This window comes from Denticeps clupeoides, unplaced genomic scaffold (genome assembly GCF_900700375.1).
Source record: "Denticeps clupeoides unplaced genomic scaffold, fDenClu1.1, whole genome shotgun sequence".
Classification (NCBI taxonomy): domain Eukaryota; kingdom Metazoa; phylum Chordata; class Actinopteri; order Clupeiformes; family Denticipitidae; genus Denticeps; species Denticeps clupeoides.
Genome location: NW_021629863.1, coordinates 26,168 through 51,006, shown reverse-complemented (window position 1 = coordinate 51,006; position 24,839 = coordinate 26,168). Strand labels below are relative to the sequence as shown.

General features: G+C 41.7%; 2 protein-coding genes and 2 long non-coding RNA genes across 4 annotated transcripts; 2 read left to right on the top strand and 2 right to left on the bottom strand.

Moving 5' to 3' along the window:
* Positions 1 to 14,270: 14,270 nt before the first annotated feature.
* On the top strand, positions 14,271 to 15,656 carry LOC114776105 (epidermal differentiation-specific protein-like). Its single transcript, XM_028966719.1, has one exon. It carries the CDS (start codon positions 14,299 to 14,301, stop codon positions 15,316 to 15,318), a length of 1,020 nt encoding a protein of 339 aa, XP_028822552.1. The 5' UTR covers positions 14,271 to 14,298; the 3' UTR covers positions 15,319 to 15,656.
* Positions 15,657 to 17,562: 1,906 nt separating this feature from the next.
* On the bottom strand, positions 17,563 to 18,251 carry LOC114776109 (uncharacterized). The gene is made up of 3 exons (XR_003745363.1): positions 18,044 to 18,251; positions 17,893 to 17,953; positions 17,563 to 17,812 (listed from the first exon to the last, which is right to left on the bottom strand). It is a non-coding gene; the product is annotated as an uncharacterized LOC114776109 (long non-coding RNA).
* A 1,277-nt stretch (positions 18,252 to 19,528) lies between these two features.
* On the top strand, positions 19,529 to 20,914 carry LOC114776107 (epidermal differentiation-specific protein-like). The gene has a single exon (XM_028966720.1). It carries the CDS (start codon positions 19,557 to 19,559, stop codon positions 20,574 to 20,576), a length of 1,020 nt encoding a protein of 339 aa, XP_028822553.1. The 5' UTR covers positions 19,529 to 19,556; the 3' UTR covers positions 20,577 to 20,914.
* A 1,905-nt stretch (positions 20,915 to 22,819) lies between these two features.
* On the bottom strand, positions 22,820 to 23,461 carry LOC114776108 (uncharacterized). Its single transcript, XR_003745362.1, has 3 exons — positions 23,301 to 23,461; positions 23,150 to 23,210; positions 22,820 to 23,069 (listed from the first exon to the last, which is right to left on the bottom strand). It is a non-coding gene; the product is annotated as an uncharacterized LOC114776108 (long non-coding RNA).
* Positions 23,462 to 24,839: the final 1,378 nt, after the last annotated feature.

The following is a 24,839-nucleotide window of genomic DNA, read 5'->3' as shown; positions in this document are numbered from 1 at the left end:
TGTAACCTCATATAATTATATAGCAATAGCCTAGTATTGATGATAGGACTACCTACCGCAACTGATGATAATAATAATAAAATAATAATAATAATAATATGGGCCTAAAAATAATAGCACCGCACCCAATCTATCTATCTATCTATCTATCTAGACAGGAGACAATGTAGTGGTGCCGTGTTTTACAGTTACCCGCAATTTAATTAGCGAAGCTGGAGTTCGCTTAAGCGTGCTGAGTTAAAAGAACAAGTGGTTGCACATGTGTTTTAGTTTTACTGATTCCGGAGATGAAAATCTTTTCATGCATAAAGGTGCATAGCGCAAGGCGGAGGTTCGCCGACTTTCTGGAAAAGTAGCAATTACTACACAGGACAGAAGTGCACGTATTTCTGTGCACGTGGCGGAGGCCGGGAAAACCCGCACGGCAGCAGACGGCACGGTGCTGCTGAGGCCTTGGACCACGCGAGGAGCGAGGACTTCTGATGCATAAAGGTACATGAAGAACTGCACCGACTACAGGATTATTTTGCAGACGGCGGAAGGGCCATCGATCGTGGGTACAGTACTGGAGGAAGTTGTGAGTAGACTCAACACACATATTCTCCACCAGTTTGAGCTCCACCAAGCGTGCCAACGATAATAAAAGGTACCTAGACTGTGTGAATATTTAAAACTCGGGTATTTTATATCAAAGGCTGGTTTAAATGATTCACACTCACTCCCAAAATTCCAGCTCTTCTCTGTGTGCTTGTGTGTGTGCTTAGGCATATCAATTCATATTACATTTCTATGATTTTAGTTTACAATTAAGAGCTTAAAATATAAATGCATAATGAGTTGTGGATATTTATCTCATCAGTATTCTTTTCATTGCAGTCCACAGGTGATGAATGAGAAAACCTTCTGTCAGTAGGTTTGGGCTATGAACTCTGTTCAGAGTTCAGGTTATACAGCCTGTTAATAATGATGAAGAGATTTTAACCATAAACTGTTCTGTGAATTGTAAGTTTTGTAAGAATTGTAAGCTATGGGTTGTCTGTGTAAAAGGAAGCTTATATTTATTGAGCTACATCCTAACTTCCTCAACCTTGGGGTGTGATAGGAAGGCTTTTGAAATAAAGTACAGGCTGACATGCAGTAAGGTCTGTAGGAAAAACTGAAAGTCAGTCAGCATTCCAACGTTTCCCATCAATTAACACAAAAGAACAAAAGCCAATTTATCTCTGCGATGGCAGTGCATCCGGAAAATATTCGCAGCGTTGTGTGCATGTGAGGATAGGAGCTCATCGAAAGGGCATATAAAGTTTTAAACTGAACTCGCATGGAAAGTCATGCTCTGTGCTTGCTGCACAGGCCCACAAACATACAATGGGATTCAAAATATGCCATATTGAATGCTGAGCTGAAGTCAATAAACAGCATTCTGCCGTAAGTGTCTTTTTTGTCGGGGTGGGAGAGGGTTGTGTGAAAGCAGTTTGGCTGGTAAGCGAACTGAAACGGTCCAGATTCTGTGTCTTCATGTGCCTCTCAAAGCATTTCATCATGATGGGTGTGAGTGCTATGGGCTGCTAATCATTGAGGCAGGACACAGTTGATGTCTTTGGCACTGGGATGATGGCAGTTTTGAGGCAGGTAGGCACGACGGCTGAACTCAGCGATGTGTTGAAGATATCTGTGAAGATGTCTGTTAAGATTGATATTGCTTGCCTGATATGAAATTGAAGTGATTGTCATTGTGAGACACTGCAAGCACAGATATGATTGTCCATCAAAATGAGGAGATAAGATCACTTTTACATTCTTAATAAACACATTAAAAAACATACACAGTTGCAAAGTTAAACACAATGCAACCTCTAAATTTGATTCAGATTTTATGTCTTATACACAATGCAGTGAAATGTTTTTTAAAGTAGGACATTGCAAAAACAGTACAACAAAAAAACAGTAAGGATTAACTAAGGATCAGAACAAGAGAGACGTGTAAGAGGAGACGAGAAACCGCGGTGCGGCGGGACGCAAGGAGGCAGGTAAGTTCCTCCACGTTAATCTGCGAACGCGTACGGTGTGAGCCACCAACACCACACTGATGTTGTCGTTCACGTTTTAAGGCACAAGACAGGACCAGTGGGGGTGATGAAGGCTGTCCTCCACTCGTCGCCCTCTCGGATGATGAATCAGGTTATAGGCCGAACGGAGATCCAGCTTTGTAAAGTGCTTCGCTCCCGAGACGGCGTCGAGGGCGGTGTTGGTTAGGGGAAATGGCGTTTTTTTTATAGTGATTATGTTGAGTCCACGATAATCCACGCACGGTCACAGACCACCATCCTTCTTGGTAACAAAGAAGAACCCTGCCGCGGCCGGGGAGGTCGATGGGCGGATGGTGCCGTTCTGAAGCACCTCCGCCACAAACCGCTCCATGGCCAATTGCTGTGCTTTCGAGAGGGAGTAGAGATGTCCTTTCGGGGGAGTGGTTCCCGGTAGCAGGTCATGTCGCCTGGTCGATGGGGAGGCAGCTGGGCAGCTTTGGCTGGGCTGAAGACGGTGACTAGGTCATGATAACAGGAGGGGATGTTGTCCAACACTGGACGGGTCGGCTCTGGGTTTGAGGTGGCAGACGGGGAGAGCTGTGGCAGAAGGCAATGGCGATGGCAGTGCGCTCCCCACTCCAACACCACGCCACGCCGCTGCATTTCTTCCTGAGACAGGGTTGACCGTCCCAGGTGCATGGGTTCCCCCCTATGGTCCGGAGGAGTGACGGTGGGCTGAGGTGGTGAGAAAGGCGGTCGGGGAGTCCGGTGCCGGGTTGGAGTGGAGGCCGCAGTTTTCGGGAGTGCCAGCGATCAATCCTCAGCGCGAGTTGTATGAGGGCCTCATACGTTGCTGCCATTTCCCGGCTTACCATCTCCCCACGAATTCGCGCGGCCAGTCCTTCAATATAAATCATCCGGAGGGCGTGGGCGTCCAGCAGAGCCTTTGCAGCCAGGGTCTGAAATCGTGCGGTGAACTGGCTGACAGATGAAGAACCCTGGCGTAGATGGTAAAGCTGTGACGCGACGTCTTCCACACCGTCCGGACGGCAAAAGGTGTTTTAATTCCTCCACGAATTCGGAATATGACATGGATGCTGAGTTGGGGGAGCTGATTAGCGCGGCCGCCCACTCCGCCGCGGGACCAACGAGCAGGGTGAGTAGGAGGGCGATTCGGGACCGGGATCTGGGGTAGCGGCGAGGTTGCAGCTCAAAAACCAACGAGAGAGTGGTGAGGAGCGCCTCGCCGCTCCCCTCGGTCCCGTTCCAGCGCTCCGCGAGCGCCAAACTGGGTTCGGGAACCGCAGGGGGACGAGGGCTCTGCGCAGCGTTCGTCGCTTCATGCACTCGGTGGGCTGCCGCAGGAAGCGAACCTCCTGTGACAGACATTCAATGAGATTCTCTTGCCGCACTACTCGATCACATAAAGCAGCGAAATCTGAAGCGCGTACGGGCTCGGTCATTCTGTCACACAAACCGGGATCAGACAAGAGACCTCGGTGCGGCGGGAAGTTCCTCCGCGTTAATCTGCGAACGCGGACGGCGTGAGCCACAACACCACACTGATGTTGGACAGGTACGGTCGTACTTTGGTTGAGGGTTTCGGAGCCGAGTCTAATGACGTGTGTCATGCAGCTGGCAGCTGCTCTCTAGCCAATTTATAGGAGTCACGTTACCTCGTTTCCGTGTTGCTCCAAGTCACATGATGGAATGACAAAAGCCAACAAGACATACATTTAAGCATGATATGGAGTGCAGTATTAATGCGAAAATAAATGTGATTGTCATGGGTGGGCTGGACATGGCGATAAGGAGGACGCATTCGCACGATTTCACGCGACAGGGGGTTTAATACAAACTACAAGCGAGACAAGGGAACATCAACACGCACAATGACCCGACGATGAACAGACACGAACAGGATAGTTTTATACAATTATACAAATATACACCAGGTGAACACGATCAGGGAACATTACACAGGACAAACATGAAACTCCGGTCCGGACTCCGGATCCAGAGTCACCCCTGCCGGTCCGGATCATGACAGTTATATGGATAGTGTCACAGTTGATGCACTGATGAAAAAGTGTGTGAATGAGGAGATAAGATCACTTTCACATTCTTCAAGCATGCAGAAACCTGTTTTTTATACTAAAATAACATACACAGTTGCAAAGTTATATACAATGCAAACTCTAAATTAGATTCAGAGTTTATGTCACCTACGCCATAATATGTTGTATGTCATGCAGTTAAATGCTTTTTGCAAAAAAAAAAACAATAGAAACAGTATGCCAGTAAGGAAAAGTACAGGTGCATTACCAACAAGACACACATTTAAGAACAATATGCAGTGGTGTATTAAAGCAGATATTAATGTAATATGGATAGTGCAGATTTTAAAGCACAGCGCATAGTTATAAAGGGTGGAATTACAGAGACAGAGACCGGATCTGCACCTGCACCTGAGTAAAGTAAACCTTTGAAAGTAAACCTTTTCATGTGATGTAAATGGAATTGTCTGCTGACCTCTGAGACAAGCACAGTGGGATGTGAAGCAGGAGCAGCTAAGTACTGTTGTGTTTCAGACATGCAGTCTGTAGTGGTATTCTTAACCTGGGAATATTGATGAATAAACTCTGGCATAATAGATTCAGAGGAAATAACTGAACAGGATGAGCTTGGGCATCTTGTATTGGGGCTGTGGTTGAGGGGGTATGTATATGTCCAGACTGCATTGTCCCTGCTGTTGGCAGATGTTTTCCATTTTCATATTCACTCCCTTGTCGCATGTTATTGTCCACTGCAGTAGGGGCTCTGATCTGATGTTCCAAGTGTCTTGGTGGAGTGCCAAATGTCTGTGGCATTTGGTAGAGGTACAATATCAGGGACCTTCTGGTCATTAAACAACTCTTTTTCTTCATTCAGAAAAGAAGAGATACGTTCAAGCAGCTCTTGGTGGCAGTCCTGTCTTTCCTTATGCTGTGACAGCTGATTAATGAAACATACGATCTGCACTGCTTCCTCTCTGAACAGAGAGCTCTCTCTGCTCCTCTCTGATTCGAACTCTGTCTGAACAGACTTCATAGCCCAACCCTAATCATGACAGCAAGACTTCCAAGTCATCACCTGTGAACATTCCACCTTCCACCAATCAAAGCAGTGTGTATTGCTCTTATCAGTTACACACCTTGTGGGAACATGGAGATCATTTTTTACTTTTTTTTAAGTCTGGCCAGTGTTCACTTTTTTCAATATGGAATGGATGATCTTGGCCAAGGAGAAGTGCTCTCTAACACAGATTTCGGCAGATTTGAGAACAATATTTGAGATTTATGGATCTTTTGTGTATGAAGAAAATGTTTCAGACCTTTGAGTTCAGCTCATGGAAAACGGGAGCAAAAAGTGTTGCATTTATCGGTTTGTTCAGTGTACTTTGGACAGAGAGCCACAGAGGCAGGACTGAGCTGCTGGAAGTACACTGAAAAAAATTAAAGGCAGGCTAAACTTAAAATATAGTTTTAAGATTTAAATATATGATTACAATATGCTTAAAATATTAGGTGTTTACTGTTTTCACTGTGAGAAAAGTGATGCGCTGTGAATATTTTCCGGATACACTGTAATAACCTGTCACGATCCGGTCCGAAAAGGGGTTCACTGTTGTCATGTGTAATGTTCCCTAATCGTTTTCACCTGTGTAAAATGTTTAAAGCTGCCCTGTTCGTTTCTGTTAGCTGTCAGGTCGTTAAAGTTATGTTCCATGTTCACCAGTGTCAACGTCTCGGATGTCTCCCCTGGCTTGTACTTCACCATTAAACCCCGGTTTCGTGATGTCAGGTGATTGCGTCCTTCATTCCTCGTCTTCTCGTCACTCTTCGTCCTCCTCTCTGTACACCCGCCTCGTCATGCCCGCATAGTTGTGACAAATTGGTTTTTGTTCTTTTGTGTTAATTGATGGGAAACATTGGAATGCTGACTGACTTTCAGTTTCTCCAGAAAAGGGAGAGTTTCCTACAGACCTTGCTGCATGTCAGCCTGTACTTTATATCACAGGCCTTCCTATCACACCCCAAGGTTGAGGAAGTTAAGATATAGCTCAATAGATATAAACTTCATTTTACACAGACAACCCATAGCCTTTGATAAAAACGTACGATTCACAGGACAGTTTATGGTTAAAATCTCTTCGTCATTATTAACAGGCTGTATAACCTGAACTCTGAACAGAGTTCATAGCCCAACCCTACTGACAGAAAGTTTTCTCATTCATCACCTGTGGACTGAAGAGAATGAAGAGAATACTGATGAGAGAAATATGCACAACTCTACATGTTGTAACATGACTTACCAGGACCTTAGGACATTCAAAGCAGTGTGTATGACTGTTATATTTTATACATGTTGTGTGAATGGGGCAGTGGTGGCCTAGCGGTTAAGGAAGCGGCCCTGTAATCAGAAGGTTGCCGGTTCGAATCCCGATCTGCCAAGGTGCCACTGAGGTGCCACTGAGCAAAGCAACGTCCCCACACACTGCTCCCCGTGCGCCTGTCATGGCTGCCCACTGTTCACCAAGGGTGATGAGTTAAATGCAGAGGACAAATTTCACTGTGCTGCTGCGTATCACATGTGACAATCACTTCACTTTCAAAGAAAGATTTCAAAAGAAAGATGAATGAAGAGATAAGATCACTTTCACATTCTTCCAAACCAGGCAGCTTTCAAGCATGCAGAAACCTGTTATTTTATACTAAAATAACAAAATATCAAAGTTATATACAATGCAACCTCTAAAAGGTTATATATTTATTAAGGGTGGAATTACAGAGACCAGATCTGCACCTGATGCAGGGCCAGAATGGACTGAGGGAAGAAGCTCTTCCTCGTTCTTTCTGTTTTGGCTTTAAGGGAGCAGAAGTGCTTTCCTAACCTCAAAAGAGAAAGAGTCCATTGTCAGGATGACAAAAAAAATTCTGGCAGGTGCAAAAGCTGAAAGAATCAAAGTAGGATAGATGGTACAAGTACACCAACCTTTACATGTGACTAAAAATATTTTTAAATACAAACCAAGCATGAAGTCAATGGAATTGTCTGCTGACCTCTGAGACAAGATTGTCTCAAGGCACAAATCTGGGGAAGGTTACAGAAAATCTTTTGCTGCTTTTAAGATCAGTGGCCTCCATCATCCGTGAATGGAGGAAACCAGGCACTGCTGATCACCAGACCAATACCATCCCTCCAGGAAAGCATGATGGTGGCAGAATCATGCTGTGGGATGATTTTCAGCAGTAGGAACTGGGAGACTAGTCAGGATAGAGGGAAAGATGATGGCAGCAATGTACAGAGACAACCTGGATGAAAACTTGCTCCAGAGCACTCTTGAACAGCCCACAAACACAAACAACCCATAGCTGTTGATAAAAATGTACAAGTCACAGAACAGCTCATGGTCAGTGTTGGGGAGTAATGGAATACATGTACCGGCGTTACATATTTAGAATACAAAATATGAGTAACTGTATTTCGTTACAGTTTAAATGAGTGGACCACGCAGCGTGTTCTGTGTTCTGTCGAAACATGCTGCCTATCAAGTTGTGCTTCCTAGCAGATCTGCGCATGCGCAGTTCGTCATGTTTGTGCTCTGTTTAAGTGCCCATAAATCCATGCTACCCCTGAAATTGTAAATAAATATGATTTGATTCACTATTACACCATGCTCTTTATACTGTTACAGTGCACATGGACTGAGTGTGTGTAAGGTGACACGCCTTCACCCAGTTTAACCTCGCCGCTCGGAGGGTGGAACGGAGACGGCTGTAATTGGCCGCTTTCTGCCATGAGGAAGGTCGGTCCTAATCAAAAAGAGGGTAATTTTTCTTGTGCAAGGCTACTTTTTATTTTAACTAAGTGATGTAATATGTTGGTGACCATAACAGTAAATACTTTTCAATGGCATATTTTATGTTTCTCTTCCACTTTTCAGCTTTATAAATAAAGAAATGGTTGGTGAAAAACATGGATTTTTATTATCTGTGATTGCAACATTCATGTAGTTGTAAAAAGCATGACAATATATTAAGTAATCCAAAGTATTCAGAATACATTACTCACATTGAGTAACTTAACGGAATACGTTACAAAATACATTTTGGGGCATGTATTCTGTAATCTGTAATGGAATACATTTCAAAAGTAACCTTCCCAACCCTTCTTATGGTTAATATCTCTTCTTCAGTATTAACAGGCTGTATAACCTGAACTCTGAACAGAGTTCATAGCCCAACCCTAATCATGACAGCAAGATTTACAATTCCTACTATTCCACCTTAGGACAATCAAAGCAGTGTGTATTGCTGTTATCAGTTACACACCTTGTGGGAACAAGGAGATAAGATCATTTCTTATCGAAACATGCTGCCTATCAAGTTGTGCTTCCTAGCAGATCTGCGCAGTCCGTCAAGTTTGTGCTCTGTTTCAGTGCCCATAAATCCATGCTACCCCTGAAATTGTAAATAAATATGATTTGATTCACTATTACACCATGCTCTTTATACTGTTACAGTGCACATGGACTGAGTGTGTGTAAGGTTGTCACGTCCATGCGGGCATGACGCGGCAGGTGAACGTAGAGGAGGACGAGGAGTGACGAGGAATGACGAGGAATGGAGGACGCTTTCACCTGACATCACGGAACAGGGGTTTAATGGTGAATCACAGGACAGGGGAGACATCCGAGACGTAGACACTGGTGAACACGGAACATAACTTCAAAGACCTGACAGCGAACAGAAACGAACAGGGCAGCTTTATACAATTAACACAGGTGAAAACGATTAGGGAACATTACACAGGACAACAATTAAACTCCGGTCCGGATCCTGATCCTGACCCGGACCGGAGTAACCCCCATTTCGGACCGGATCCTGACAAAGGTGACACGCCTTCACCCAGTTTAACCTCGCCGCTCGGAGGGTGGAACGGAGACGGCTGTAATTGGCCGCTTTCTGCCATGAGGAAGGTCGGTCCTAATCAAAAAGAGGGTAATTTTTCTTGTGCAAGGCTACTTTTTATTTTAACTAAGTGATGTAATATGTTGGTGACCATAACAGTAAATACTTTTCAATGGCATATTTTATGTTTCTCTTCCACTTTTCAGCTTTATAAATAAAGAAATGGTTGGTGAAAAACATGGATTTTTATTATCTGTGATTGCAACATTCATGTAGTTGTAAAAAGCATGACAATATATTAAGTAATCCAAAGTATTCAGTAATCCAAAGTAATCAAAGTATACATTACTCACATTGAGTAACTTAACGGAATACGTTACAAAATACATTTTGGGGCATGTATTCTGTAATCTGTAATGGAATACATTTCAAAAGTAACCTTCCCAACCCTTCTTATGGTTAATATCTCTTCTTCAGTATTAACAGGCTGTATAACCTGAACTCTGAACAGAGTTCATAGCCCAACCCTAATCATGACAGCAAGATTTACAATTCCTACTATTCCACCTTAGGACAATCAAAGCAGTGTGTATTGCTGTTATCAGTTACACACCTTGTGGGAACAAGGAGATAAGATCATTTTCACTTTTTTTTAAGTGTTCACTTTTTTTTAGTATAAAATAGATTTTCTTGGCCAAGGAGAAGTGCTCACTAACAGATTTCAATATTTGAGAACAATATTTGAGATTTATGGATCTTTTGTGTGTGAAGAAAATGTTTGAGATCTTGGAGTTCAGCTCATGGAAAACGGGAGCAAAAGTTGTTGCATTTATCTGTTTGTTCAGTGTACTTAGGAAAGAGAGCCACAGAGGCAGACTCAGCTGCTGGAAGTACACTGAAAAAAATATAGTTTTAAGTTATAAATATACCTTTACAATATGCTAAAATATTAGGTGTGACAGATTCCTTCAATTTTATCCTGTTTAGGTTGGTTTACTCTTTTCATTGTGAGATACAGAGATAAAGCATCAAAAATTAGCACAGCAGTAGATAAATTAAATTGTCAATAACATCTGGGGTCATTCATTCTTTGTCGCTGAGAGAATCATTTCAAGTGGCCACCACCAGCACAGGAACCACATGGACAAGAGCCACTGGGACAGATTACAACACAGCAAGGTAATGGCAGGCTTCTTGTCTGGTCAACAGAGGATTCTGCATGAAGGGCAGAGACAGTAGATGAACAGAAGGGGCCTGTCATGTGCACCTCCAGTCAACTGTCATGTACACCTCCAGGACCTCTGTTAAGCCCCCAGTGGTTCTACTTTCCATTCAACCAAATCTGCTAAGTGCTACAAAGTAAAAACAGCTAACAAAGATAAAACCAACAAGGGTATGCTCTATCAAAATTGTGGGTTTTCAGAGGACACAATTCATTGTGTGCACCATGTATTTCATTTAATCACTTCAATAAAAAAAAAAACGAAAAAAAAACCATGTTAAATATTTTAAATAATATCAACCTAAATAAAACAAACTTTTGCCACCAATTCCATGGGAGGTGCTGCTCGTGTTTTCTGTCTCTGGGACGTCCGAGGAGGACCCACACCCATATGTGCGGTGTGCTTTTGACCTCTTCTCCATATTAAATTTTTCTGCGCCAACACAGGACAAGAAGGCGAGAAACAGCTCCCTGGGTAATCTGGAGGGGGCTAATACAGTGTTATTGAGATTCCCTGCAGCTTCATGCTACTGCACCACTCACACTTGCCATACATCCTTGCACCAGATCACTTGCACTATTGGATTGAGCATCTAATCTGAGGACCCCATGCATCTAATCCTACTCCATGCACCACACCTGTGCACAGTCTGCTCACACACCTTTAAAACTCTGGTACACCCGTTAATGACTGTCTGAATTTCAACTGGTAATGTGGCTGAGTGGTTCTGTTGAAAGTTATATTTGTTTTGTGACTAAATTTTAGTCTTTGACAAAACTGCATCTGGGTCCTGTGCATTTGCTGCTCTCCCCGTGACATTACACTTCCTTTTTCCCAGTCTTCAGTCCACTGTGCAACCTTGTTTTGGCCTCCGTTTTTAAACAGGCATAAGAAGACAGCAGCATGGTCCATTAAGACAAAAATCAGATCTGTAACGGACCTTAAACAGTGTAGCTGTGAATTAATTTCTTTTTACCTCTATGGGGGGGTGATTTTTAGCCTGTTGGCCTGTTTCCGGTAAGACGATGGCGCAACAGCTCGCAATGGTGCTTTTTTGTACACCAGAAAAAGACACATGGACATCAGGAAAACAAGGACCATGTCTATCAGAAACAATTCTTCCATCTTCATCATTCTGACCTACAGATTGACTTTCCGGACTTTCAAGGACAACTGCATGCTAGTCAACCGGCTCTCCAGTCCGTCCTATTATCCAATGTCTCTTCCCTGAACAATAAACTGGACTACATCAATCTACAGCGGAATATAGAGAGTGCTGCGTCATTGATTTTACTGAGATGTGGCTCAGCTCAGCTTACAGCATTTTGTGCCGACAGGAATGCGGCGTTGTGCGGCCCGCGGCGGCGGTGCCAGAATGGTGCCAGAACTCTGTGCATCGCTGGTGGACTTTGTGACTGATATGCAGACCTTTTTATCTACCAAGGGAATTCACCTCACTTTTCATTATCAAAGTGTACATTCCACCCAGCGCTAATGCGAAGGCGGTGCTCAAAAATGATAATGCTCCATGCCATCCACCTGCTCCTGACTCCTTTTTTCGAGTTGACCTTGTATGCCCTTTTTTCCACATCTGATGTCGCTGACCTTTCACTCCGTCTCTGTCCCTGCCTCGTCCTTGGATGGACCTGTTTGGTGCTCCACTGACTCATGCTGCCTCTACTACCCACCAAGTTCCAGTACAGCTATGCCATGGTAATGCCAGCTCTCTCTGCTTCCTCTCGTACTGCAAACCCTGCCAATGTTTAGAGACGCTGCAACCAACGGTGACAACATCATCAACTTGTAGGCGTACACAACATCAGTGAACAGCTACATCAGCAAATGCACTGATGACATTACAGTCTTCAAGTCCATCACCACATGATCAAACAAGAAGTCATCCACAGGTATGTGAACTGGACTGAAACAGGACTAAAAACTGTGACAATGACCCCTGGATCTTGGACTTGTTAACTGAGAGACCTCAGTCTGTTCGGATCAAGAACAGCGTCTCCAGCACCACCTCACTACGCACTGATGCTCCTCAGGGCTGTGTGCTCAGTCCAATGCTGTTCACCCTGTTGACCCACAACTGTGCAGTGATGCACAGCTCCAACCACATCAAGCTTGCCGATGACAACCGTGGTGGGTCACATTAGCAAGAACAATGAGTCAGCATAAAGAGAGGAGGTGCAACGACTGATGGACAACAATCTATTTCTGAACGTGGGCATAACAAAGGAGATGATTGTTGACTTCAGAAGACAACGGAGGGACCACTCACCACTGAACATCGATGGACCTTGTGTGGAGATAGTCAAGAACACAAAGTTCCTCTGTGTTCATCTAGAGGAGAACTGGACTCTCAACACCAGCTCAACAGCCAAGAAAGCCCTGCAGCATCTTTACTTCCTGTGGAGGCTGAGGAAAACCCATCCCCCACCACCCATCCACACCACCTTCTACAGAGGGACTCTTCAGAGCATTCTAACCAGCTCCATCCCTGTCTGGTTTGGGAACTTACGGTGGATAGTGAGAACAGCTGAGAAGATAATCAGAGTCTCTCCATAATGGATATTTACCACACACACACATCAGGAAAGCTGCCAGCATTGTGAACGATTCTACACACTCCTCACATGCACTCTTCACCCTCCTGCCATCTGGGAAAAGGAACTGAAGCATTTGGGAAGTCACTGCCAGTCTGTGCAACAGCTTCATCCCACAGGCCATCAGCCACCTGAACACACAGGAACTTTTGACACTGACACACACACTACCTCTGTTATATTGAGTGATATTATCCATCTGTAATATTATCTATTAACGCACCGTTCAAAATGCAATGTTTGCACTAATTTACTTTGCACATTTATTTGCGCTGTCTGTCTCATTGTTGTCTACATGTTTTAGTTAAAAGCTACTCTTGCACTGCCTGTGTCCCCTCTTGGCACTTTATCTAGCACAGTTTGTCTGTATCACACATGTGCACTTTATGTCACTATGAAACTTTTTAATTCTTCAAATGTTACAGGTAGCACCAGGTTCCGGAGAAATTATCATTTGTTTCACTTTGTATCATCTAACACGTATATAGCTGAAATTAAAATAAAGTTCAACTTCAACAATTTGTTGGTGGAGGTTAAGAAGTGTACATTAAGGGTGATTTTATAGATGTCTACTGTTTCAATTAGCACACATTTCAAGTTGATTGTTAGGTGCTGAACGAAAGCCTCATGTATAGATATATATTTAATTTGTTAGAACAAATTAACTTTAACATGGCTGTGCTTCCTTTATTTTATATCTTTGGGTTTGGCCTATGACACTTACGCCAAATTCATCCTTGCCATAATACATTTTTCAGCATTTTGGGTTGTGTCATCAGAATCATATATTCCTCCCAACTGAACACACTATAAAAACTATATAAAACCATTTCAAACTAAAATAATTGTGTTATTAATAGTATGTCATTAATCCTGTCAGTAATTATTTAAAATATTTAGACTGACAACCCCAATAAATTATTAAACGTTAAAGGACAACTCTTTTCGCATTCAAATGTAATTTTTTTTATAAAACACAGAATTTTTGGGCAGCGTCCAACATGGCTTCCAGGACTTAATATTGGATGATGAACTGTTTTGTTTCAGTTCTGGGTCATTGGTCTCTTGAGCAATGCAGTAAATGTAAATTTAAATTTAAATGTAAATGCAGTGCCCCCTGTGGGCCAGGAGATGACATGATCAACAATGATCCCTTGTATGAATGACAGAAAATTAAAGCTATTAAAATAGAAAAGACCTGATGTTAAATAGCCCACCTCAGGTGGACCCACCAAACTCGAGATATGAAATAAAAAAGATATTAATAGTAATAAACAAATATCTTTTGAATTTTATGAGCAGCTAAGGCATCAGCTTTGATCAGGAAATGTGCAGAAAAAAATGCACACCTGGTAGACCCTCCTAAACAAGATGATTGGCTCTGTGCAGTTCAGCCCACTCTAAGATCACTACAAATACAGCAGGAATTCTTCACACACACACTTTTGCTCTCACCTCTTGCACAACCTTCAGGAGTACGGGAATGGCTTCAAATCCTGTAAACAAGATTTTTGTGTACGAGCATCCTGACTTTCAAGGAGTGAGCCGGGAGTTCACTGAGTATTGTCCAGACCTTCGGGATGTTAGTTTTAATGACTGTATCTCCTCTGTGAAGGTCATAGGGCAGCCATGGGTGTTATACGAACACCCCCACTGTCAGGGTGCCCAGTTCTACTTTGAGGAGGGTGAATGTCGATCAGTGGTGTGGCATGATGCAATTTCTTCACTGGAACAGGTGAAAGAAGATCTGACAAATCCTCAGATCACACTGTATGAGAATCAAAACTATGGGGGTAGGAGCATTACCCTCAACTGTGAGACCAACTTATGTTTTGGCAGTTTCAATGATATGATTTCTTCCTGCCGAGTGGACAGAGGAGCATGGGTCCTCTATGAGCATCCAAACAGAGGTGGTCGTTCAATTCTGGTCAGAGCTGGAAGAAAATTTCCAAGCATAGGCTGGATTGACAACCAAGTGTCTTGGGTTCGTCCTCTTAAACCTGGGAGACCCAAGATAACAGCAGAGCTCATCTGGGACAAGAAAGAAGAAAACACCAAATCAGTCGTCATTGACTCCATATGTGGTGTGAATCGTGGAAAACATGAGCAGACCTTCTCCTCTGAGCTCAGTCGGGAGTATGAAGGTTCTGTCACCGAGAGCTTCAACTTCAGCAATGCTACACAGATAAGTGTGGGGATGTCATTTGGGTTTGATATTGGTATAGTGAAATCAGAGGTCAATGTGTCTGTGAGTAACACTTTCACTGTGGAGAAGGGGAGCAGCAACACCAAGACGGAAAAGAAGGGTGTGAAGATCTCCATACCAGCCACCATTCATCCACACACCAAGCTCACTGTGAATGTAGTGAGAAAAGAGGTTGATGTGAAGGTTCCAGTCAAGATAACGATCCAGTCAGGCTATAGCTCTTCGACTGAATACGGGGAATACAGGTGCCAGGCTGGAAACTCGATCTTGGCTGAATACCAAGAAGAGGACATTTAAGGCTTAAGTAAAAAAAAAAAAAAAAAGAATTATAACCATATCATATAGACAGCAAACTAAATACTACTTACTAATAATAAACTTAATTTTTACTTTGTAATCTTATACGCCATAACCTATAGAGCATTTCTTGATTTCATTTTTCCATAACTAAAATGCTTAAAATGTAAGTCTGTCAGTCTTTATATATTGGTGTACCTCTTGTGATTTACATAAAGCTGGTGTGATTTTTCCTATATGTTAACCTAAATTTATTAGTACAAGTGAAGTGATTGTCATTGTGGCAATTATTATTAAATGATTAGCATTATTAAACTAAGCATTTTTTCTTTGATGCATCAAATGTTAATTTCTTGTAGTTATGCATTAACTAAGGTCCAGCAAAACAATTATTTTATCCACATGCAATCACATGCCACTGGGGATGCCTGTTACTGTGCATTTGTTCATGCTGGTCCGAGGCCACGGTAAACAGGGAGGGCTGCATCAGGAGAGGCATCCAGCATAAAAAAACTCTATTCATGCAGACAACCACACAAGTTGATCAGCAGTGATCTCCCATAACAGGAGATATCAAAGGGAGACTATGAACAGACAATACACAATAATTATGTATATTCTGGATAAGCAGATTTGCAATACCTATGAGAATCATGAGATCAGAGTGATATATTATGGAATAAAATAACACATATGTATATACAGATTAAAGAAATGAAAACAAACATCTAATTTCTGGAATGTGTTCTCTTTTTAGACATCAGAAGCATTATTGTCTTCACAAATTTCAGAAGAGTTCAGGTTTTTCTCAGAACTCAGTGACTAAAACAACTAAAAGAAAGAAAAGCCTCGTTTTCATTTAAAATGAGTCACCAGTGGTTTAACACACCAGGGGCCTGTTTCAGAAAGGAGGTTACAAGTGAAAAATGTTAAGCCTGAAATGAGAGAAACTCTGGTTTTTTCCGTTTCAAAGTGGCAGGTTTGTCAAACTCGAGAAAGCAGGGTAAGTCAAGCCTGTTTCTGAAAGAGAGGTAACTTTTACCCAGAGTCAGTTACCGTGGTAACTTACTCTGTGAACCTAACCTGGTCAGGAACCTGTTTTATTCTCTAAACTAATGGAAGCTTACTGTAGAATATCGGGTATGCGGAGCATATTAGTAAGGCCACTGTATGCAGAGCTGTACAGAAAGTGTGCTTCGCTCTGAAACGCTGCACATTTGTGTAGTGTTTCCTGGCCACAAACCCCTGGGAGTCATCAAAGAGGAATTTTACAGAATTGCTGGTCTGTAGTGTTCAAATGTTTTTAATATGAAAAAATATATATGTTCAGTTAATGAAATTTTGCTGTGCCCTCTGAAAGTAACCTAATATTCAAAATTACCTTCAGGATTTCCCAATGTGGTTGGATGCATTGATGGCACGCATATCTTTCCTATCTTTGCACCAAGTGAAAATGAGGCATACTATGTTAACAGAAAGTCAATCCACAGTATTAATGTGGAGGTACACTGAGTTACATGCAGTTTAGAATGGTGAAATACCATATAGCAATACTATATCTCATATCTTATTCTTTCCACTGTGAAGATCATATGTGATGCTGCACATATTATCACCAATATTGAGGCCAAGTGGATCGGCTCTGTTAATGACTCACGAATATATATTGTGAGTCTACCCTAAGCAGTGGTAAGTAAATGTATGCATTACACACTTGGGCACTTCAATGCAGCACTAAACCAATGTAAACTTTTTTTACAGCTGCTTTTAAAGCAGTTGACTGCTTTCTACTGGGGGATAGGGGCAACCCATGCCAGCCTACACTGGTAACCCCTTACCCAGAGCCTGAACAAGCACCACAGCATTGATTCAGTGTGGCACATAGTAAAACTAGAGGCAGTGCCAGTGCCTACGTCACCTCAGGGTCACCCCTGAGAGGGCCTACGGCATCAATGTGGCATGTGTAGTTCTCCATAATATTGCCATTTTTAAAGGGGAACAACAGCCTGCCCTACACATACATGACCCAGGGGAAGACCCCATCCACACTGCAGATTTCCAGGATAGAAGCGTGGTCCAAGACCGTATAAGCAACTATTCATTCTCTGATTAATTCAGCCACCACCACAAAAAAGAAAATTAAAGAAAAAATAGGTCACAACAATTTATTTGGTCTTTATTCCCTACAAATTAAAAAGCAACTGTTAAAATTGTATATTCTTTCCAAACTTTTATATAATCCACTAATCACAATACACACCTTAACTGTAGCTTGTGTTTCTGAATCTCGATTTTAGGACCTGTCGATTGTTTTTTTCTATTTGTTTAAGCAGATGCATTATATATAACTTCTTTACTGGTAACTGAAAAAACAGTAGATTTGGGTTACATTATGTTGTACATGACTTCCATTTAATTAAACTCTGGCGTTTACGGTACATCACTGAACTGTGCTCTCTGGATCAGCAGAAATGGTGTCCTCATCCCCTACATCCTGAGAAGATGAGCATTTGGTTTAGCACACTTTATAATATTATGTTCCCAACTCAATACACCAGAAATTAGGACACTTACAACTGCCTGGGTTTCTGTTAAGACAGGAGGATCCGCAAAAGGCAGACATTGCCATCAGAATCTTTTGAGACCAATCCAAAAATGAAAGAAAATAAGTACATTTTATATATGTGTGTGTGTGTATGGGTGTGGGTGTGTGCAGCCCTCTTACATTTGTGTCCTGGGGAGTGACTGGCTCTGATGAACACCCTACAGGAATTCCCTCAGCCACTGGCCTTCCAGAGTTCAGACTCAGGGCCATCTCCTCAGCATTTGTGAGTGGTGGTGGCGCAGGGCCTCCCCCAGTCTGGCGAGCGTCTGCCTTCTTTCTGTTGGCTGAAGAGACATCAAATGAAAAAGAGCACTGTATGAAAACGGCATTAGACATTTATTGCCATTTACATAAGTGTCATTTGTAAAATAAAAAAATACCTACATCCATGACATGCTCAAACCTTACCTGATTGAATTATGTTACAATTAGATTCAATACCATAGTTTTTCACTACTGGCTCTCAACCCCCCTCCTGCAGGAGGCTTCCCCTCCTGCTTCCCCACCTGCGGCCCCACCAGCACAAAGAAATGTCACCACAAATGTGAGTGTCGCATGTTATTGTTTTAGGGGGCCAGGACACATAGCCAGAGTCTATTATGCAGTGCTATGTGGTACAGCCAGAGGATGGCAGAAACGGACAATATATACTGTGTATATTGTGTTATTGATAAACCTCTCTTGAACAAGTGACAAATTTGCACAGTACTGTTTAAAATGAGGCGAAATATTTTGAGAAAAAATATTAATTCATAAATTACACTTCTCTGACGTGTCAATGATTTATTAATGAATTTCATGTCATAATATTGCAGATACTTCTTGTAGGTTTTCTGTCTATATTATGAGCCATTGCTTCAAGTTGTGGGAATAGGCATAGAGACAACTTCTGGCCCACAAGGTGGCATTACAGTCTCATTTTTGTGATTAACTTCCCCACCTGTTTCTTCTGTGTCCTGATCGACCTGCTTCACCTGCTTGCATTTAATTGAATTCAGCAGACACAATACAGCAAATTACGGCAAACTGCTTCTCTTTCTCTTGTCATGCAATTTTTGAATTTTCTATGATGTTTCATATCATAAAGGTTTTTGAAAAAGCGAGAGCAATTACACATTTTCTGTGTTAATTGTGGAATTGACATTTACAGCTGCTAAAACTGAAATCACAACCTGTCAGAATTTATTAAAAAATAAAACATTGAATGTATGCTTACATTTAACATTTTTGCATTTTATATTAGACAAATGGTTACTATTATCTCTCAAAACATCTCCGTCAAAAAATATTTTGCTGCACTATCTTTTGTGCACTGTGCCTTGGGACTAGCCTTGCTACTAGAAAAGACCTGATGTTAAATAGCCCACCTCAGGTGGACCCACCAAACTCGAGATATGAAATAAAAAAGATATTAATAGTAATAAACAAATATCTTTTGAATTTTATGAGCAGCTAAGGCATCAGCTTTGATCAGGAAATGTGCAGAAAAAAATGCACACCTGGTAGACCCTCCTAAACAAGATGATTGGCTCTGTGCAGTTCAGCCCACTCTAAGATCACTACAAATACAGCAGGAATTCTTCACACACACACTTTTGCTCTCACCTCTTGCACAACCTTCAGGAGTACGGGAATGGCTTCAAATCCTGTAAACAAGATTTTTGTGTACGAGCATCCTGACTTTCAAGGAGTGAGCCGGGAGTTCACTGAGTATTGTCCAGACCTTCGGGATGTTAGTTTTAATGACTGTATCTCCTCTGTGAAGGTCATAGGGCAGCCATGGGTGTTATACGAACACCCCCACTGTCAGGGTGCCCAGTTCTACTTTGAGGAGGGTGAATGTCGATCAGTGGTGTGGCATGATGCAATTTCTTCACTGGAACAGGTGAAAGAAGATCTGACAAATCCTCAGATCACACTGTATGAGAATCAAAACTATGGGGGTAGGAGCATTACCCTCAACTGTGAGACCAACTTATGTTTTGGCAGTTTCAATGATATGATTTCTTCCTGCCGAGTGGACAGAGGAGCATGGGTCCTCTATGAGCATCCAAACAGAGGTGGTCGTTCAATTCTGGTCAGAGCTGGAAGAAAATTTCCAAGCATAGGCTGGATTGACAACCAAGTGTCTTGGGTTCGTCCTCTTAAACCTGGGAGACCCAAGATAACAGCAGAGCTCATCTGGGACAAGAAAGAAGAAAACACCAAATCAGTCGTCATTGACTCCATATGTGGTGTGAATCGTGGAAAACATGAGCAGACCTTCTCCTCTGAGCTCAGTCGGGAGTATGAAGGTTCTGTCACCGAGAGCTTCAACTTCAGCAATGCTACACAGATAAGTGTGGGGATGTCATTTGGGTTTGATATTGGTATAGTGAAATCAGAGGTCAATGTGTCTGTGAGTAACACTTTCACTGTGGAGAAGGGGAGCAGCAACACCAAGACGGAAAAGAAGGGTGTGAAGATCTCCATACCAGCCACCATTCATCCACACACCAAGCTCACTGTGAATGTAGTGAGAAAAGAGGTTGATGTGAAGGTTCCAGTCAAGATAACGATCCAGTCAGGCTATAGCTCTTCGACTGAATACGGGGAATACAGGTGCCAGGCTGGAAACTCGATCTTGGCTGAATACCAAGAAGAGGACATTTAAGGCTTAAGTAAAAAAAAAAAAAAAAAGAATTATAACCATATCATATAGACAGCAAACTAAATACTACTTACTAATAATAAACTTAATTTTTACTTTGTAATCTTATACGCCATAACCTATAGAGCATTTCTTGATTTCATTTTTCCATAACTAAAATGCTTAAAATGTAAGTCTGTCAGTCTTTATATATTGGTGTACCTCTTGTGATTTACATAAAGCTGGTGTGATTTTTCCTATATGTTAACCTAAATTTATTAGTACAAGTGAAGTGATTGTCATTGTGGCAATTATTATTAAATGATTAGCATTATTAAACTAAGCATTTTTTCTTTGATGCATCAAATGTTAATTTCTTGTAGTTATGCATTAACTAAGGTCCAGCAAAACAATTATTTTATCCACATGCAATCACATGCCACTGGGGATGCCTGTTACTGTGCATTTGTTCATGCTGGTCCGAGGCCACGGTAAACAGGGAGGGCTGCATCAGGAGAGGCATCCAGCATAAAAAAACTCTATTCATGCAGACAACCACACAAGTTGATCAGCAGTGATCTCCCATAACAGGAGATATCAAAGGGAGACTATGAACAGACAATACACAATAATTATGTATATTCTGGATAAGCAGATTTGCAATACCTATGAGAATCATGAGATCAGAGTGATATATTATGGAATAAAATAACACATATGTATATACAGATTAAAGAAATGAAAACAAACATCTAATTTCTGGAATGTGTTCTCTTTTTAGACATCAGAAGCATTATTGTCTTCACAAATTTCAGAAGAGTTCAGGTTTTTCTCAGAACTCAGTGACTAAAACAACTAAAAGAAAGAAAAGCCTCGTTTTCATTTAAAATGAGTCACCAGTGGTTTAACACACCAGGGGCCTGTTTCAGAAAGGAGGTTACAAGTGAAAAATGTTAAGCCTGAAATGAGAGAAACTCTGGTTTTTCCGTTTCAAAGTGGCAGGTTTGTCAAACTCGAGAAAGCAGGGTAAGTCAAGCCTGTTTCTGAAAGAGAGGTAACTTTTACCCAGAGTCAGTTACCGTGGTAACTTACTCTGTGAACCTAACCTGGTCAGGAACCTGTTTTATTCTCTAAACTAATGGAAGCTTACTGTAGAATATCGGGTATGCGGAGCATATTAGTAAGGCCACTGTATGCAGAGCTGTACAGAAAGTGTGCTTCGCTCTGAAACGCTGCACATTTGTGTAGTGTTTCCTGGCCACAAACCCCTGGGAGTCATCAAAGAGGAATTTTACAGAATTGCTGGTCTGTAGTGTTCAAATGTTTTTAATATGAAAAAATATATATGTTCAGTTAATGAAATTTTGCTGTGCCCTCTGAAAGTAACCTAATATTCAAAATTACCTTCAGGATTTCCCAATGTGGTTGGATGCATTGATGGCACGCATATCTTTCCTATCTTTGCACCAAGTGAAAATGAGGCATACTATGTTAACAGAAAGTCAATCCACAGTATTAATGTGGAGGTACACTGAGTTACATGCAGTTTAGAATGGTGAAATACCATATAGCAATACTATATCTCATATCTTATTCTTTCCACTGTGAAGATCATATGTGATGCTGCACATATTATCACCAATATTGAGGCCAAGTGGATCGGCTCTGTTAATGACTCACGAATATATATTGTGAGTCTACCCTAAGCAGTGGTAAGTAAATGTATGCATTACACACTTGGGCACTTCAATGCAGCACTAAACCAATGTAAACTTTTTTTACAGCTGCTTTTAAAGCAGTTGACTGCTTTCTACTGGGGGATAGGGGCAACCCATGCCAGCCTACACTGGTAACCCCTTACCCAGAGCCTGAACAAGCACCACAGCATTGATTCAGTGTGGCACATAGTAAAACTAGAGGCAGTGCCAGTGCCTACGTCACCTCAGGGTCACCCCTGAGAGGGCCTACGGCATCAATGTGGCATGTGTAGTTCTCCATAATATTGCCATTTTTAAAGGGGAACAACAGCCTGCCCTACACATACATGACCCAGGGGAAGACCCCATCCACACTGCAGATTTCCAGGATAGAAGCGTGGTCCAAGACCGTATAAGCAACTATTCATTCTCTGATTAATTCAGCCACCACCACAAAAAAGAAAATTAAAGAAAAAATAGGTCACAACAATTTATTTGGTCTTTATTCCCTACAAATTAAAAAGCAACTGTTAAAATTGTATATTCTTTCCAAACTTTTATATAATCCACTAATCACAATACACACCTTAACTGTAGCTTGTGTTTCTGAATCTCGATTTTAGGACCTGTCGATTGTTTTTTTCTATTTGTTTAAGCAGATGCATTATATATAACTTCTTTACTGGTAACTGAAAAAACAGTAGATTTGGGTTACATTATGTTGTACATGACTTCCATTTAATTAAACTCTGGCGTTTACGGTACATCACTGAACTGTGCTCTCTGGATCAGCAGAAATGGTGTCCTCATCCCCTACATCCTGAGAAGATGAGCATTTGGTTTAGCACACTTTATAATATTATGTTCCCAACTCAATACACCAGAAATTAGGACACTTACAACTGCCTGGGTTTCTGTTAAGACAGGAGGATCCGCAAAAGGCAGACATTGCCATCAGAATCTTTTGAGACCAATCCAAAAATGAAAGAAAATAAGTACATTTTATATATGTGTGTGTGTGTATGGGTGTGGGTGTGTGCAGCCCTCTTACATTTGTGTCCTGGGGAGTGACTGGCTCTGATGAACACCCTACAGGAATTCCCTCAGCCACTGGCCTTCCAGAGTTCAGACTCAGGGCCATCTCCTCAGCATTTGTGAGTGGTGGTGGCGCAGGGCCTCCCCCAGTCTGGCGAGCGTCTGCCTTCTTTCTGTTGGCTGAAGAGACATCAAATGAAAAAGAGCACTGTATGAAAACGGCATTAGACATTTATTGCCATTTACATAAGTGTCATTTGTAAAATAAAAAAATACCTACATCCATGACATGCTCAAACCTTACCTGATTGAATTATGTTACAATTAGATTCAATACCATAGTTTTTCACTACTGGCTCTCAACCCCCCTCCTGCAGGAGGCTTCCCCTCCTGCTTCCCCACCTGCGGCCCCACCAGCACAAAGAAATGTCACCACAAATGTGAGTGTCGCATGTTATTGTTTTAGGGGGCCAGGACACATAGCCAGAGTCTATTATGCAGTGCTATGTGGTACAGCCAGAGGATGGCAGAAACGGACAATATATACTGTGTATATTGTGTTATTGATAAACCTCTCTTGAACAAGTGACAAATTTGCACAGTACTGTTTAAAATGAGGCGAAATATTTTGAGAAAAAATATTAATTCATAAATTACACTTCTCTGACGTGTCAATGATTTATTAATGAATTTCATGTCATAATATTGCAGATACTTCTTGTAGGTTTTCTGTCTATATTATGAGCCATTGCTTCAAGTTGTGGGAATAGGCATAGAGACAACTTCTGGCCCACAAGGTGGCATTACAGTCTCATTTTTGTGATTAACTTCCCCACCTGTTTCTTCTGTGTCCTGATCGACCTGCTTCACCTGCTTGCATTTAATTGAATTCAGCAGACACAATACAGCAAATTACGGCAAACTGCTTCTCTTTCTCTTGTCATGCAATTTTTGAATTTTCTATGATGTTTCATATCATAAAGGTTTTTGAAAAAGCGAGAGCAATTACACATTTTCTGTGTTAATTGTGGAATTGACATTTACAGCTGCTAAAACTGAAATCACAACCTGTCAGAATTTATTAAAAAATAAAACATTGAATGTATGCTTACATTTAACATTTTTGCATTTTATATTAGACAAATGGTTACTATTATCTCTCAAAACATCTCCGTCAAAAAATATTTTGCTGCACTATCTTTTGTGCACTGTGTGCTGTGTATCACAATGACAATCACTTCACTTTCACTTCACTTAAAATCAGCCTCTGCAGTGCCCTGCACCTCCACACAGCCTATTAAGAACTTGCTGGGGCTCACATCCTGGTCAATTCTTCAGGTAAACTGCGATTGTCAGCCTGTTAGCCCATGTGTTTCATCAAATCTCTTTTGAGATTTGGGGTCCTCAGTCCTTCTCTCATGATAGCGAAATATAGCAGAATACTAGAAGACCTAGTTGACATCAACAGTGATTTTGCAATGATTTAGAAATCGCACAAAAATCTCTTATTCAGCAAGTACAGCCTGATTATTCCATGTTAAAAAACGTCAAACAG

Bases quoted from the DNA above. Each gene is read 5' to 3' on its own strand.
- LOC114776105 (XM_028966719.1), top strand. From the start codon at position 14,299: ATGGCTTCAAATCCTGTAAACAAGATTTTTGTGTACGAGCATCCTGAC.
- LOC114776107 (XM_028966720.1), top strand. From the start codon at position 19,557: ATGGCTTCAAATCCTGTAAACAAGATTTTTGTGTACGAGCATCCTGAC.